The following is an 18103-nucleotide window of genomic DNA, read 5'->3' on the forward strand; positions in this document are numbered from 1 at the left end:
CGGTGGTTGCGGCTGTTCAATGTCAGGGAGGTCAAAAGGCAGCGGAAGGTGGAGTCAGAGCACACACAACAATTCTGCTCTGCGTGAGTTCGTGAACCTTGACTTTCATAAATCATTTCATTGCCGCTTCTCGTGTTTCTATTCCACGTCAGGCAAGAGGACCTCAACCAGCGCAAGAGACTCTCTGACATTCAGGGTCCCATCTCGTTGCTCTTCAGCAAGACATGTGCCCCTGGTCGACCAGGAGCCCCTTGCCCACGCAGCCTCCCGTGTTTAGCACTCCTTGCCACGAAAGACACACCTGTTTTAGCAACCCGGCCAACGCAGGGGGGCCTTCAGTAACAATCGTAGGCCCCGGCTTGTCCCTGCTTCGTAAATGGTCCCTTAGGTTCGTAGCCGATTCAGAGCCAACGGCTCAGTATTGGTGGTCTCGGACCTACGTAGCGACCTTTGTCGTCCCGGAGACCCCCGATAGGCGCAACGAGCCCCTTTGGCTGACCTTTGGGTGTCAGGCTTGCGGCCCAGGGTCGTACCCCGGCCAGCCCTTCGAGCCCTCCACTCGGGCCCTCGATAGTCTGTACCGAGGGTCCCGAAGACCCCTAATGATGTTACATTAATTTCATACATTCTGGTATAAATTCTCCATTTCCTGGTATATTTTGGCCATTTGCTTCATTGACATAGTGGAACCTGAGCCAAGCTGGTACAAAACGTTCTTTCTGGACATGTCCTTCGTGTATTTGGTAACTTACGTATGCCTTACGATTAATGGCCTCGTTAAACCTGTGGAGAAGATGGTCATGCTGATGGAAATAACCTAATCTGTGCTAAAATATCCACTGTGGTTGTGATGCATTCCAATTGATAGTGAATGCTCATTCTGATCACTTCGAGCTCATTTCATTGACTGGTTTATGGGGAGCCATTTACTTCCAAGCTTTGTCAGCTGATCAAGCTCATCCAAGGTTCTCTAATCAAGTTTCAAGCTGATCGCGGCGAATGCGGCATCGGGGCTGCCCAGTGAGCAGGCGCAGTTGGGATCGCTGGGGCGATGGTCACGGAGTGCGCTGGTTGTCGGATGTAACCGGATGATAGAGTCCCGCTGGCGCTTACAATATGTTTCTCGCAGGCTTGCTGGGGCCGTTGTAGCCGCGAAGACCTTGAAAGCTGATCGAGCAGCATAAGTGAAAGTAATCGGGTGCGCGCCGGAAGTGTATTGTGCGACTGGAGAGCGTAGTGGTGCCACACATTGCTACTGGCCCAAGAACCAAATTCGGCGAGAAGAAGCTGTGTGTGTGCGGAGTCCTGTGATTTTCTGGAAGGACAGGGTCATGGGTCTTCTGTTTGCCAAATTTTGGAGCTTTTTCAACACTGATGGTAAGCATGAGGGAACAGTTCCCATGTCATATTTGGGTTACGTTCTGGATCACATGGTTGGGTTTGTGAAGAGAACATTTTTTGTTGATTTTTTCTGAGGACTAGTAAAAAATCTTCATTGCATGCAGTTTTCATACTTCAGTGGCAGGGTTATGTCAGTTTTGATTATGTCATGAAGTGTCAACAGGGTGTAAACAAAAAGCAGGCCATGCTGTGAACACATCTGGGGAAGATTCTGCATGATGTTGCACAGATAAGAACAACTTAAGTGTGCTGCAAATATATCCTTGGTCTTTGTTTGGTCACTGAGGTACAACAAAATCTCTGAACATAAGGTTCCTCACCCATCCTCAAACTAACCTATCCACCTGACCTGCTCAAAGTTAGTTAGAAATGGGATCCTTAGACCTATACAACCTGTGCAAATGATTTTTAAATGTTGATAGGGAGGGATTTCCTACAACTTTGTTTGGTGGTTCATTCCAACAATTCACTACTCTGACTAAGTGACGTCTGCCTCGTCATAGTTCTACTCTTACCTTTTGCTAATTGAAAGTGTTGCTCTCTAAGTCTCTGCCTAATGTCCAGTGCTGCTTGCAGACCTACCTTGTCTATCCCTTTCATAATCATATATTTGTGTTAACTTCATACTGTTAGCATAATCTTATCTTATATTGATATTAACTTACGGTAATTTTTTACTTGGGTACCTGTATGGCCGACGGAGGGAAGAGCTACGCCAGCTGCAGGGTTTCGAGTATTGTCGTGCGGGGCAAAAGCTGTGAGGCATCAGCTAACATTGTGACGTCACTGAAAATGGTTTTGCATCGATCGGGTTCGGGGTTCTTTCGGGCCGACTGAAGGCCATAAGGCTTTTGCTTGTGACATGGTGTCACTGGTATTCGGCTGGGTATGTGACGTCACTGGCCGTGAGTGTGTAAGGCTCTTTTGGGTCCACTGAATGCCGTAATGCATCAGCTGGCCATGTGTCGTCACTGGTATTCGATTGAACATCAGGCGCGGCCGGCCTCGTTCCATCTTTACTTTTCGTACCTGTCTGCTGCAAGCATTTGCGTGCCGCATAAAGGTTTGACCGAATTACCCCAATGTGTGACGTCCCTAATCATCACTTCATACGAGTGCACTTAGGCCTCACGACCACGGTGTGTCGTGGTCCGCAAAGTATCACCGGATAGCGTGACGTCACTGGTATTCGAATAAAAACTGGGCGCAACAGGCCGTGCTTCATTTTTACCTTTGTACTTGTCTACTGCAAGCATTGGCGTGCTGGATGAAAGCTGCCGAACCACCTGAGTGTGCGACATCACTGGCCATGAGTTCCAACGGTGCTTTTCGGCCAACTGAAGACCACAAGGAGTCAGCTAACGACGTCCCTGCTATACGACTGTAAGACGTCAATGGCCGTGGGTTTCCACGGGCCCTATAGGACCGACGAAATGCCGTTAGGCATCAGCTGGCGACATGACGTCACTGGTATTTGGCTGAACATCAGGCAACAGGTCATGCTCCATTTATACCTTTCGTACATGTCTGCTGCAAGTATTGGCGGATTTTTTGTGCGGCCAACTGAAGACCATAAAGCATCAGCTAACGATGTGACGTCGCTGGCACTCGACTGTGCGTGTCGCTGGTCATGAGGTTTTACGGCCTCTTTTGGGGCGACGAAAGGTCATACGGCAATGACTGAAGATGTGACGTCACTGGTATTCGAATGAACTTCGGGCGCGATAGACCATGTTCCACCTTTATCTTTGGTACCTGTCCATTGCAAGCATTGCCGTGGAGGGCTCTGCCAAATTACCTGAGTGTGTACGTCACTGACCATTAATTTGCACACTCTTTTGAGCCTACTATAGGCCACAAGGCATCAGCTGACGATATGATGTCACTGGGTTTCGACTAGACATCATGCGCAACAGGCCATGCTCCATCTAAGCCATGTTTCGTCTGTACCTTTCGCACCTATCTACTGCAAGTATTCGCGCGACACAGGGGCTCTGCCGAATTACCTGAGCGTGTGGTGTAACTAGTTATGAGTTAACGCGGGTTTACTCTGGCTGACTGAAGGACATCAAGCATCAGCTGACGATATGACGTCACTGGTATTCGACTAAACTTCAGGCGCGACAGGCCATGTTCCATCTTTACCTTTCGTACCTGTCTCTTGGAAGTATGGGCGTGCTGAATGAAGGCTCTGTCGAGTCTCCTGAGTAAGTAACGTCACTGGTCAACAGCTTTTTACGGGACCTTTTGTACCCCCAAACGGTATAATGCATCAGCTGATGATATGACGTCACTGGTGTCCGACTTAACATCAGGCGCGACAGGCCATGTTCTATCTTTACCTTTCGTACCCGTCTATTACAAGTATTGACGTGCTGAATGAAGGCTCTGTCGAGTCTCCTGGGTGTGTAACGTTACTGGTCATGAGTTTTTTCTGGCTCCTTGGAACCCTCTATAGGGAAAAATGCATCAGTTGACGACATGATGTCAATGGTGTTCGACTTAACATGAGGCGTAACAGGTCATGTTCCATCTTTGCCTTTCGTACCTGTAAAGTATTGGTGCGTTAAATGATGGCTCTGCCGAGTCACCTGAGTGTGCGACGTCACTGGTCATGAATTTTTACCAACTATTTTTGGCTGAGCGAAAGCCATAAGGCATCAGCTAACGAAATGACGTCACTGGTAATCCACTGAGTGTGTGACGTCACTGGTCATGAGCTTTTACGGGCCTTTTTTGGCCGAGTTCAGGTCATTAGGCATCAGATAACGTTATGGCGTCACTTGTATTCGAATTAACATCAGTTGCAATAAGCCATGTTTCATCTTTACCTTTCACACCTGCCTACTGCAAGTATTCGTGCGCTACAAAAAGACTCTGTCGATTCGCCTGAGCGTGTGGCGTAACTGGCCATGAGTTTGTGCAGGTTTACTCGGGCTGACTGACGGACATCAAGCATCAGCTGACGATATGACGTCACTGGTAATCGACTAAACTCCAGACGAATCATCTGAGTGGGTGACGTCGCTGGTCATGAGTTCATACGGATTCACTTGGGCCGCCCAAGGCCACAAAGCAACACCTCCCGTGAAGCATCACAGGATGATATGTCGTCACTGTTATTCGACTTAACATCAGGTCCAAAATGCCACGTACTTTCTTTACCTTTTGTACTTGTTTATTAAAGGTATTGACGTGCTGAATGAAGGCTCCGTCGAATCTCCTGAATGTGTGACGTCACTGGTCACGAGTTTTTTAAGGGCTCCTTTGAACCCATTTTAGGTTATAATGCATCAGCTGATGACATGACGTTACTGGTGCTCGACTAAACATCAGGCGCAACAGGTCATGCTCCATATTTGCCTTTCGTACCTGGCTGCTGCAAATATTCGCGTGCTATATGAAGGCTCCGCCGAATCACCTGAGTATGTGACGTCACTGATCATCAGTTGGTAGGAGGTCACCTGGCCACCTACGGCTACGGAGTTCCGCAGCAGAGGTGGGAGATGCACCATAGTTAAGCACACCAATTTTATTGTGCGCACCATTAAGTAACAACTTCAAACGCAACGGGCTGTTTCAACGACTAAAATTTTGAACAAACGTAAACACAAAACAAAGGTGATCCCAGCCCACAAACCGACGTATATGCAAAGCTATTCCGCCCGACATCACAGGATGCGCCCCTGAGCAGCTACGGTCCGGAATGCCCTGATGGCTAAATAATAATCAAGGGCGCCGCCTAGCGGCCATAAGTCTGGGCCACAGCCCGAATATCAGTGACGTCATATGGTCAGGTGATGCTTGATGTCCTTCAGTCAGCCCGAGTAAGCCCGCGTAAACTCATGACCAGTTACACCACATGCTCAGGTGATTCGGCAGAGCCTTTATGTAGCGCGCGAATACTTGCAGTATAGAGGTGCGAAAGGCAAAGATGGAACATGACCTGTTGCGCCTGAGATTAAGTCAAATACCAGTGATGTCATATCGTCAACTGATGTCTTGTACCCTATAGGTACAAAAAAGCAGCCCGTAAAGAACTCATGATCAGTGACATTACACACTCAGGAGATTTCACAGAGCTTTCCTTAAGCATGTCAATGCTTACAATAGACAGGTACGAAAGGTAAAGACGAACATGGCCTGTCGCGCCTGGTGTTAAGTTGAATACCAGTGACGTCACATCGCCAGATGATGCTTGATGTCCTTCAGTCAGCCCGGGTAAACCCGCGTAAACTCATAACCAGTCACACCACACGCTCAGGTGATTGGGCAGAGCCTTTATGTGGCGCGCGAATACTTGCAGTAGATAGGTGCGGAAGGTAAAGATGAAACACGACATATTGTATCTGATGCTTAATTGAATGCCAGTGACGTCATATCGTTACCAGATGCCTAATGGCCTTAAGTCGGCCCAAAAAGGCGCGGGAAAACTCATGACCAATGGCGTCACACACTTAGTGGATTACCAGTGACGACATATCGCTAGATGATGCCTAATGGCTTTCCCGGCCAACAATAGCCTGTAAAAACTCATGATGACGCACTCAGGTGATTCGGCAGAGCCATCATTAGGCTCGCCAATACTTTAACAGGTGCGAAAGGCAAAGATGGAACATGACATGTTGTGCCTGATGCTAAGTCGAACACCAGTGACATCATATCGTCAACTGAAGCATTATACCATATAGGGGGTTGAAAAGAGCTCGTAAGAACTCTTAACCAATGACGTGATATAACACGCGAATGCTTGCAGTAGACAGGTACGAAAGGTAAAGATGGAACATGGCCTGTTGCGCCTGATGTTGAGTCGAATACCAGTGACGTCATATCATCCCGCGATGCTTTACAGGATATGATGCTTTGTTGCATTGGGCTGCCCAAGTAAACCTGTATAAACTCATGACCAGTGACGTCACGCACTCAGATGGTTCAGCATCACCTTGATATAGCACGCGAAAGCTTGCAGTAAACAGGTACGAAAGGCAAAGATAGAGCATGGCCTGTTGCGCATGACACCTAGACGAAAACCGGTGACGTCATATGGTCAGCTGATGTGGTATGGCTTACAGTGGGTTCAAAACAGTCTATACAAATTAATGGTTAGTGACGTTACACACTCAGGTAATTCGGCAGACCCTTCCTTCAGCATTCAAATACTTGCAATGGACAGGTACCAAAGGCAAAGATGGAGCATGGCCATGGCCGCCTGAATTGTATTCGGATACCAGTGACGGCACATCTTCAGTTAATGTAGTATGACCTTTCGTCGGCCCAAAAGAGGCCGTAAAATCTGATCACAAGTGACATCACACACAGTCGAATGCCAGTGACGTCACATCATTAGGCTATGCTTTACGGCCCTCAGTTGGCCCCCAAAGATCCATAAAAATGCATGACCAGTGACGTCACACACTCACGTGATTTGGTAGCTTTTATTCATCACGCCTGTGCTTGCAGTAGACAGGTACGAAGCTAAAAATGAACCTTGACCTGTTGCGACCAATATTTAGTCGAATATCACTGACGTCACGATACCCAGTGATATTTCACGGAACATGATACACCGCGGCCGTGGGGCCTAAGTGCACTCGTATCAAGTGGTGATTGGTGACGTCACACATTCAGGTGATTCGGTCAAGCTTTTATTCGGCACGCAAATGCTTGCAGCAGACAGGTACGAAAGGTAAAGATGGAATAAGGCCCGTTGCGCCTGATGTTTCATTGAATACCAGCGACGACATATCGTCAGGTGATGCTTTACGGCATTCATTGCACCCAAAAGAGCCCTAAAGCCTCACAACCAGTGACGTCACATATCCAGTCGAATACCAGTGACATCATATCGCTAGCAAATGCCTTGTAGCCTTCAGTCGGCCCAAAAGAACCCAGATCGATGCAAACCCATTTTCAGTGACGTCACTACGTCGGCTGATACCTAACAGCATTTCTCCATCATGGCAGTACAGGAACCCTGCAGCCAGCGTAGCTCTCTCCCCACCGTCGGCAATACAGGTACCCAAGTAAAAAAAAGCCTAACTTACATCTGGTATGCTCTGATGTATTAGTTGATGCATATCAGATGACTTTTCATTAAAGTCTCATGACCATAGGTTCTTAACCATCAGCAATCTAGGAGAAGCATAATATTGTTGCTTTTATGCATTGAGTTTGAATGTAAGGTGACACAAAAACAATGCTGCAGCTGTAAGTGCCATTGTTAACTGTCATCCTCCCATGGAGATTATGGTAAGCCCAAACTCCAGAATATTGTATAATTGTCATTGTACAAAGAGTAAAGTGCTCACAACAAGGATGCCAGAAAATCTGGGAACTTGTTGCAACTTTGCTTGCTTATATAAAGTTAAGCACATCAGCTAATGTCTGTTGACTTCATGCAAATCCCACAGTGTTTGCCATCTCTAAATTTTGTTATGCATCAAATTTGAATAATCAGCTGGTTCCTGTTAACCTGAAGAAGGTTGCATGGTGCTCATCTTTGAAGTTGGTGTCAAGTTGGTGTCACTTGGTGTCTGATATCATCTGTATTGATAAACTTATGGCAGCAAGGGGACCAAGTGAACCAGGGAACTATGGGAACTTGCATGTATGTGTGAATTATGAAACTTCTGCTACTGCCATCTGACATAAAGCAGATATCATCATTTTCGTGCTCTTTCGAGCATGTTTCATTGGTGCTCAGTACCTGCATTGACCAATTAATGTTAAATGCTGTGTTAATGGTTTCCTAGAGATTTCAAGAAATCTAATGGCTTGGTCATTATTTTCTATCTATCATTTTGGTTGTAAGCTAAGTCTGCTGCCTATTGGTGAAACTTGAGAACAACTGAGGACAAATGGAGTTAACACATCTTTTTGGTAAGATATTTTGGCCAGACTACTGTTGTTTTTTGTGAAAATTTCCTGCACACTGGAGAACAAATATAGTTAGAAGACCTTTTTTGGTGAGAACAAGCCCATGGAGCAGCTTGTTCCAATGTTAGATATGTGCACAAGAGCAGGATGAGTATGCATTCCAATTCAGCTGGCATATGTATTCATTTTAAAGGATCATGTTTGCCCAAAAGTGTTATTCAATCAATTAGCATGACAAGCTTTTGCACTTTTTACAGAGCACAAGATAGTGATTGTTGGACTGGACAATGCTGGAAAAACAACAATAATGTACCAGTATCTGCTGGGTGACACTGTCCATACATCACCAACGATTGGATCCAATGTGGAAGAAATAACCTACAAAAACACCCAGTTTGTGATGTGGGATCTGGGTGGCCAAGAAAGTCTCCGGGCATCGTGGAACACATATTATGCCAACACACAGGTGAGTCAAACTGGCAGTGTATGACACTTCTAGATCTGGTATTGGATTCGGCCCTTGCCACTGTCAGGACAGGTCGGTGCAGGGGCGGTGCCGTCTTTCAAGGAGTCTTCTGAATCATTATCTGACCTAGAAAAACGCCACTAGGTTCTTTAGGCTCATCGTGCATCTGGCCTTAGTGTCAACTACCTGCCATGGCAGATGGCCAGGCTGTGACCTCAGTGGGAGTAGATGAAAACGTCTGTAGAAAATATGGCGAAGCGGTAGTGTGTGACATAAACTTGGTGCTGTGTAGGCTAGACCTATGTTCCCAGCAGTTCAGATGGTGTTAAATGGTTATAAAATGAGCTCACCGGTTTTGACAGCCTTGGCGCGGCAGTTTAGGCAAGTTCATGGTTACATCCGGTCGGATTTTGAAGGTGTTGCCAGGTTATTCCACGAGACTGTCGGATCATGGATCAAAGTGGATGGCGGGTGTCAGTGATGCCATGCAGAAGAGAAATGACCGGGTAAAGCTGCAAAATCGCCCAGAGCTCTGATATCACTTCTACTGTGTATAAATGTCACAGCGGTACTTGAGGCTGTTAACTGCAGGGTCGTGTAAGATCATATCGAGCCATGTTAAGATCATGGCAGGTCTCGTGAGGGCTTGGGATTCCCTCAAATACGACGTGCGGAGAGCGAAGTAGCTCGGTCGGGAACGTGTTCAGGGTCGGCGCTGGAGGCTTGGTTTACATCCTCGGCGGGCGCTATGGCTTCTGGGCGCTGATGGGACAAATGCAGTCGCTGATGCTCCATAGGAGTCGCGCAACAACGTACGCCACACAATATTTTATAGAAAAAATACGCCCTGAAACTATGTAACGCAAATTTTCAGCTCCAACGTATGGTGTCATGTTCTTTGCCTTCATTGACTTCAACGAGCCTTGCCGGTACGAGGCTAGCCATCTCGTACTTGAATGGCTTTGCCCTTTGGTTCGGCGAACTTCGACCACGTGCAAGCGGTTTTTTTCTTCTTTCGTTTCACGGATTTCTTTCCTTTCATGAAAGGAAAGGAATGCGTGAAAGGAAAGGAAGGAGACTGCTTTTGAAGATGGCGAGGGCCCTGTTCTAAATATTCATGCAATCTTGAAAAATACGTAGGTCTGTACCGTATTTTCAATGCGTTATCCGCGAATAGCGCTCATAACCAATTAAAATTTGTATTTGGTCATGGTTTTTCGTGATTCTGCACTGGCTTACCATCCCGAAATGTGACTGGTAGCTGCGAAAGATCAGCTAAGTTCACCCAAGAAAAATTGGCTATATCAGAGAGTAAAGTGAGCTACTGAGACACCGCAACGGTGTCATAAGTGGTGCAAAAGCGTTCCCACGGAGATACTGAGGGAGCAGCATAGTGTTCCTTCGAGCGGCCCGGGCTCCAGCTTTGTTACGTTATGCAATGGATTCACGTGCCGTGGCGAAAAGCATGCGATTGTCAGGAAATTACCCATAAAGCTGGCATGAGACAAGGCAAGTACGGACTGCGTCCTGGAGGGTGGAGCATACCTGAACAGGGCCTTGTTTTACATGAAGACAGAGGGTGGTTTTACGGAAAGATAGCTGGGTAAACAGTAGAGACCTTCGCATTGTTTTCGTGAAGCTGGGGAAACCAGTTTTTCTGCTACGTTGCGTGCGCATAACGAATTCTTTGGCGTGGCGCACCCTGATGTCCCGCATTAGCAGTGTGTGCGTGTGTGTGCGTGTGTGTGCGTGTGTGTGCGTGTGTGTGCGTGTGTGTGCGTGTGTGTGCGTGTGTGTGCGTGTGTGTGTGTGTGTGTGTGTGTGTGTGTGTGTGGTGTGTGTGTGTGTGTGTGTGTGTGGTGTGTGTGTGTGTGTGTGTGTGTGTGTGTGTGTGTGTGTGTGTGTCTCTCTCTTCTCTCTCTCTCTCTCTCTCTCTTCTCTCTCTCTCTCTCTCTCTCTCTCTCTCTCCTCTCTCTCTCCTCTCCTCTCTCTCTCTCTCTCTCTCTCTCTCTCTCTCTGCCTCTGCCTCTGCCTCTGCCTCTGCCTCTGCCTCTGGCCTCTGCCTCTGCCTCTGCATCTGCCCTATGCCCTCTGCCTCTGCCTCTGCCTCTGCCTCTGCACTCTGCCTCTGCCTCTGCCTCTGCCTCTGCCTCTGCCTCTGCCTCGCCTCTGCCTCTGCCTCTGCCTCTGCCCTCTGCCTCTGCCTCTGCCTCTGCCTCTGCCTCTGCCTCTGCCTCTGCCTCTGCCTCTGCCTCTGCCTCTGTCTCTGTCTCTGTCTCTGTCTCTGTCTCTGTCTCTGTCTCTGTCTCTGTCTCTGTCTCTGTCTCTGTCTCTGTCTCTGTCTCTCTCTGTCTGACCCTCGGTCGCGGTCGCGGTCACTGTCTCCTTCCCTCTCTCCCTCTTTTCCCTACCTCTCTCTCTCTCTCTCTCTCCTCTGTCGTGCCCTTGTGCTCGCTCTCGTTCCATATGCCAGTAGGGAGACCGCACAACGCCGTGTCGTGAACGCGCCGTGTCGATCTGCACCGGTGTGGGGTCGTTGATATCGCGACATCTGCCCGCCAGCCGAGACAATGACAGCGTGGTGCCTGACTACCCCTCCCCCCACGGTGGCACGCCGAGCGGCGAGACTTTGGCCGCGCCTTTGTGTGGGCTTCTGTTGCTGCCGGCGCCGGCGGTACCTTGGACCTGTTCGTGACCGGGCCGACTTTCCCGGCCCTCGTTAGCGGCCTGGCCACCAGTCCACGCCACCCGGCCGCAGCCGGGGCGGCGCTGTCGAAAGGAAGGGTCGCACGGGGCCACGCCTTTTCGCGCTCCCTCGGCACAACTGGGCCGCCGCCCTCAGCCGCGGCCGTTTGTAGGCGATACGTCAAGCCGACGCACCGGCGACACGTGCCTCCGCGTGTCAGGAGTTCGGGCCGGTCAGGACCTGGTCTATCGCCGCCCCCGCCCCCGCCCCCGCCCCCGCCCCGACTGGCCCGCCGCGCCCCGCCAATCGCGTCGTTATGTCTGAGGGTGTGGTGTGGCGCGGCCCGTCGCTGGTCCAAATTGGCTGTTGAAGGTCACCTGGCCGGCATCTTGTCGCACGCCGCCTACCACACCGGAGAAAACGCGGTCAAGGTCAACCTACACGGTCGGTCCGGAAGATCCCGTATGGTGGCGCCTCGATTGGGTGGCCGTGTTCGGTGGCACGGAGCATCGATCAGGAGATAAACGTATCTTACAAATGACAAATAACAGATGCGTACGCTATCATGTTTGAGTTTCTTGGTCAGTAATGGACGCGAATTTGTCAGGTCAAAGACAACTTTTTCCTAAAAATCGAACGATTTCAACTGTACCTGTCAATTGTTACGAAACCATGAAGCCACAACACGAAGCCTAAACACGCGTGTTTAATTATGAGCACATTGATATATAGTTGGTGTGTTTTGAGCATATGTTTCTGATATAGAGGTCCGTTTGAGAATAGCATGCCACACAGTTTGTAGTTTCACTTACTGCTAGATCGTATACGTCCGATGGATCGGAAATACCAGTTTTCTCCATTTTTGTTCTGGATAGGTCAGAATGTCTTTTGAGTAGTCGCTCCTGTGGGAGAAATCTTATTAGTCTCCCCGCTCATCGCTAAGCAAGTGATACTTAATGTCGGCTTCGCTCTTGCTAACGTATGTATTCTTTAATGTTTGCGATACACATTGTCGTCAAAAGACTGGTGCAATATAGGCCACAAAGTCTGGGAACACTTTTAGGTAAAATGAGGTAGGGACGCAAGGCCATTATCGCGCGAGTTCGACTTAACGTCACCCTTTGGATTGGATTTCTCCGCTATGGCGTTTAGCACAGAGGGTCTGTACAAAGTGCACTTAGGCTTTCGGAAACAGACTGTACATTTGTCTTAAGTGGCGTACTGTCTGAAACTTCAACCAATGTGCTTCTTGGTAATTGGCCTTCGCTGCCCGCTGTGCCAATCGCAAAGGTACACTTTTACTAACGTCATTCATACCAACGGAGTTGCCACTTTTAAGCTCACAGGCCCGCAATGTGTGGATTAAAGCAGCTCAGAAGTGGCACCTCTAGCCCATAACAGCTGACGACGGTTCTCAGCAGATTCTACCGTTGTCAATTATCGCGGTCAAGGGCTGCAATGAGAGGAAGAAGTCTAGTGCTGTCACGAAACATTGGGAGAGCAATTTGGACCCGAAAGTAATTGTAACCAATCTCCTCATTACATGCTGGTTGTATGAGCGCAAAATGTTATCCGCAACCGGGTTAGACGACAGCGACATTGCCACTGCTGTTTTTTTTTTTTAATTAGCACTGACGTCGCCCGAAACCTGACAGAACACGACCTTCATCTCGTCTCGGGCATCAAATGGAGATGCATCACGGCCAGAGCGGCTCCGAACACGGGCTTATGCACGGTGCGGTGGTTCAGCAGGCGCTGGTGCGACTCCAGGTCATTCCTAGGGGCATCAGCGGACACCGATGCAGGCAGCAACGCGCGGTCATTGTCCGCTGATCCCCGTAAGAGACCCGAGGCTGTACCAGAACCTGCCACTCTGCCGGACGGCGAACCAGCCGGTGGTCGGGGCGGCGTCGACCGTCGCGTGTCACCACGTGGCCTGTTTGAGACCCGAGACGGCCACGTCCTGTCTGGTTTCGGGTGGTGCTGGAGATAATGAGGAGCAGCCATGGCTTTGGCGCTGCTGTTTATATCAGCGGCAAATGATTTCGAGGATGTTGCACTGTTCGTCAGCTGGATTACAGACCGTCAGGTATGGATATACATAACCGTCAGGTGCACAAAATATTACAAAATGGTTACAGAACGACACTAAAAACTCTAAAAATGGTTGGTTGAAACGCTTCCCTGCTTGGATGCTATGATTCGTGCTAATATCATGAGTTCTTTCAATGAAGTGTTCTACGTTTGTATAAGGTTTTGAAGGTTTTGAGGATCGTTCGGTGTAATTCGTAGTCCCATCGTTATTAAGATCCGAACCCACTAGTTTCTGAGCTACACGCCTGCGAAAATGTGCAAACTATTTCAAGGTCACCCAGGCATCCATGTCATCATAACGTTATTCAAATCCTGACATTTCGATGGCCGTGTGGCTATCAAGGCCTAGCAAATAGTGGTTGTATAGTCGTTTATATCTGGTGTTCGTGAGCCCGATGTCCAGATGTAACGAGCCCCAATTGGCTCTCAGTTGGCTGTGATGCTTGCTTTAGTATTCTCATGTCGAGCATTCCTTTTAAATACATGCGGTATGTGTAGAAGATTGATGGATTGCCGGTAGGTACTGTGCACATCAGTGCATTAGTGCTTTGGGGTTTCCGAACTGGCCGTTGTTTCACTTCAGATCCCAGTAGGCAGTGCTGGTGATGTATTCGCTGATGACGTTTAATGGGCTCCGCCGACTGAGTGAGCTCTATTGCGTCTGGATCACGTCATACCTTGGCAGTTTCGTCCGTCGCATGACATCGTCTAACGCTTCCACCGTGTCATGTTGCCAGTTCATCATTCTGGTGGTGGACTCGACCGACCACGAGCGCCTGCCGGTGGCCAAGGAGGAGCTGTACAAGATGCTGGCACACGAGGAGCTGGCCAAGGCTTCGCTGCTGGTGCTGGCTAATAAACAGGCGAGTTTACTGAGTGGCGTCAGCTGGCCTCGTGGTGGGGTCACGTGACCAGGTCCTGGGGATGCGGGCTGATAAGGTGGGATGAGGTGAGGTGAGCTGTGCTGAGCTGAGCTGAGCTGAGCTGAGCTGAGCTGAGCTGAGCTGAGCTGAGCTGAGCTGAGCTGAGATGAGCTGAGCTGAGCTGAGCTAGGCTGAGATGAGGTGAAGTGAGGTGAAGTGAAGTGAAGTGAAGTTTGAGATGAGGTGAGGTGACCGGTGTTCCGTCTCAGGGAGAGCACCGGATGGAGAGTATTCGAAACGGTCCAATGTGTGAGTGTTGCGTGAGTTCGCGCTGCCACTCGCAGGTATATGGCAGCGCATAACAATGCGCGTCGTGGTCGTCTTCGGATAAAAGAACGGACCACCGTGGAAACTGACGACGGGCTGCTCGAAAGGCAGATTATAGGTGAACCCGTGTATTTTCGGCTCGTCGGAAGGGCTGACCGGTGACTCAGGTGCCGCACGACTGAGCTGTGGCTCACCGACACAGGAGATGAAGCGGTGGCCCGTTGACATGGAAGCTGAAGCTGATATCCGCTAACTCGGAAGCTGAAGGTGTGACCCGCTGACGCAGAAGCTTAAGATGCGGCCTGTATATACGGAAGCTGAAGCTGTGAGCCGTCTACACGGAAGATGAAGGCGTGACAAGCTGACACGTAAGCTGAAGGTATTGCCCGTCGATACAGAAGCTGAAGCTGTGGCCCGCTGACACGAAAGCTGAAGGCATGGCCCGCTGACACGGAAGCTAAAGCTGTGACCCGCTGACACGGAAGCTGAAGGCATGGCCCGCTGACACGGAAGCTAAAGCTGTGACCCGCTGACACGGAAGCTGAAGGCATGGCCCGCTGACACGGAAGCTAAAGCTGTGACCCGCTGACACGGAAGCTGAAGCTGTGGACGCTGACACGGAAGCTGAAGGCATGGCTCGCTGACACGGGAGCTGACGCTGCTATCCGCTAACTCGGAAGCTGAAGCTGTGACCCGCTAACACGGAGGTCCTTGTGGCGTTGTGACTGCGGCCTGTCAGGCAGTCCCCGGCCGCTCACACGGCGTGACCCCGGTCAGAGCCGGCGCCGTCTGTCCCGGCGGCGGCTGCTGCGCGGCCGACCGCAGACGCCGCGACGCCATCTGCGGTGTCGCCGTAGCGGGGCTGGCCACGGCGGCGGGTGCTGGTGGTGGGCGCCGTCGGTGGCGCTCTCCCACGGCTGCATCTCTAAAAACCGCCTCGTGCCGCTGCGGTGCTATGGCGTGTTCGCCTACCTGTGACACCGTGTGGTACCGAGTGCCGTTGGTGCAGGGTGGCACCAACTGCGGTTGGTACCGGGTGATACCGACTGCCATGTGGTACCGCGTGGTACCGGGTGCCGGTGGTGCGGGTGGCACCGACTGCGGTTGATGCCGGGTGGTACCGACTGCGGTTGATGCCGGGTGGTACCGACTACCGTGTGGTACCGTGTGGTACTGCCTACCGTGCGGTATCGTGCTGTCTTCCGGGGCGTATAGATGCAGATGATAACCTGGACCCGGGGCGGACCACTTGCACCCCGCGCATTCCGCACACTCATGCCTTTGTCAGCTGATAAGTCGCCGTGTAGCGCCAGCTGATAGGCCTTGTCAGGTTGAAATTCACATTCTTGAGTTTGTTGCTTCGCGGGGCATGTTCATATTTACTGCAGCTTCAGATGCATCCGGGGTGCCCACGGGATGTTATCACACCTGTTGCGTGACTGGCCCGCCGGCCGACGGCTAATGACACCACCTGTGCGAGGGCCAGCGGAGGGTGTGCCGGCCGGTCTCTGCGCGCGATGGAACGTGATAGGCGGGGCTTAAACCAGCCACAGCGAGGCTTTCTCGGCCGCTGTCGCCTGACCGGCGGCTTGTTGCAGGACGTCAAGGCGGCAATGTCGTCGGCGGAGATCAGCAAGGTGCTGAACCTGACGTCGCTGAAGCGGCACCACTGGAGGATACAGGCGTGCTGTGCGCTCACCGGCGAGGGGTGAGAACGCTCGGTCGGCCAACAGCCGCCACCGGTCGTGCCCCCCCCCCCCTGTCTCTCGTTCACCGGCGAGGGGTGAGACCACTCGGTCGGCCAATAGCCGCCGTCGGTCGTGCCCCCTCCCCCCAAGACGCTGACCCTGGTCGGGGTGGGCGAGAATCTGGAGAGGATGCTGCGTTGTCATGGGATCAGTGACGTGCTTTAACACGCCTTCGTTCATGGCTAAGCTGAAAACGCTTGTTAAATATGCATTCATTGTCCTTGTGATCTTAATTTGGAAGACGGGGAAACAGGACAGGCTCCAAATGGGCTTTAAGGCGTAGCGATGCCTTCTTCATGAAGATTGTCGTTCATGCACAGCAAAAGCATACAGGCTCCACTTGTCGAAGCATCTTGTACACCACTCCGCAAGCCGCCCGTTAGTCAGCCCATGTCACACTGATGCGGGCGTTTATGTTTCAGCTTGAACCAGGGCATGGAGTGGGTGTGCGACCGAGTGCGTAACAAATGACCAGCGTTGACTTAGCTGCAGTGCGGACCAGTCGCCCTGCTTTCCGTTGCCCACCGCCGGCTCTGCTCGTCACGTCACGTCACGGCGGACCCGGCCGCCGCGTCACGGCCGGCCTCGTCACGCCGCCACTGTCATGCCCCGTCATCGCCGGGTCTCGGTATGACGTCATCGCCACGCCTCGAGCCGCCGCGCTCTTCATCGCGTCACCGCCGGAGTCGCTCCGACGTCACCGCGAGGACTCGGTGTCGCCACCTGACGATATTGGCAGGACGCCGCCAGGGTCAGAGCGAGTGTCCGCCGTGCCCCAGCGCCTCCCCCTCTCCCTCTCCGAGGGGCTGATTCCTCTGTGAGCCATGTGCTGCGGCCTTGCTGATGCAGCCCTGTTCCTTAGCGCGGTCTGATGCTTAACCAACTGTGTCTGCGTCGCCTCTGTTGGCACCTATATATCACCCGCCTTTCAAGCTTAGTGTCTTCCGCCTGTTCAGTCCGCTTGCTGTATGGGAGCCAGCCCGCTGTGTCGCCTCTGCACCCAACTCTGGCGCGGGGAGGGCCCAGTGCCGACTAGTGCCACACGTCCGTCCGCGTCTGCCGGCGATGCCCGACTGCCGGCCGCCGCCGGCTGCAGACCGCTCGCGCCAGGCGCGGCCGGTCGCCGTGCCTGGGCCCTGCGCCGCCGCCGACTCCAGCGTCGGTCCGCCCGCTCCGGGCAGAGACGGCGGCCGGGCTCACGCCGCTGCCGAGTCGGGCTCCGCGGAGCGTCCAGTGGACGGGTGTTGGAGGCGTGGGGGGGGGAGGGGGCGACAGGACTCGGGCTCCGACGCAGTCTGACTCGATCCCGCGGCGCGACGTGTTGGGGCAGAGTCGGGCGGACCGGCGCGCCGCTCTGACTCCGACTCCGACTCCGAGTCCGACTCCGACTCCGTGTCTAGTCGAACCGGCGCCCGGCCGGTCCCCAGTCGTCTTCGAATGTGATAGAGTTAAGAGGACGCGTCAACGACAAGACGGTGTAAGATGGTCTCGTTGTATATACATCCATCCATACGGCATCCTTGCTGGCTGCGAACAGTCCCTTCCACAGCACCAGCGCATCTGGAACTAGTCTGGTCTTGTCTGTCTAGGAAATGCCCTTGTCAGGTTTCTTTCAACACCGATTGCTGGCGCTTACCAGGTT

General features: G+C 51.6%; 1 protein-coding gene across 1 annotated transcript; it reads left to right on the top strand.

Annotated features, from left to right (window-relative positions):
- Positions 1-1035: 1035 nt before the first annotated feature.
- Positions 1036-17575, top strand: Arl5 (ADP-ribosylation factor-like 5). Its single transcript, XM_037222356.1, has 5 exons — positions 1036-1377; positions 8535-8743; positions 14261-14386; positions 16312-16421; positions 16884-17575. Exons 1-5 carry the CDS (start codon positions 1332-1334, stop codon positions 16930-16932), a joined length of 540 nt encoding a protein of 179 aa, XP_037078251.1. The 5' UTR covers positions 1036-1331; the 3' UTR covers positions 16933-17575.
- Positions 17576-18103: the final 528 nt, after the last annotated feature.

The sequence above is a fragment of the Pollicipes pollicipes genome, unplaced genomic scaffold (genome assembly GCF_011947565.3).
Source record: "Pollicipes pollicipes isolate AB1234 unplaced genomic scaffold, Ppol_2.1 Scaffold_4740;HRSCAF=5597_pilon_pilon_pilon, whole genome shotgun sequence".
NCBI lineage: Eukaryota > Metazoa > Arthropoda > Thecostraca > Pollicipedomorpha > Pollicipedidae > Pollicipes > Pollicipes pollicipes.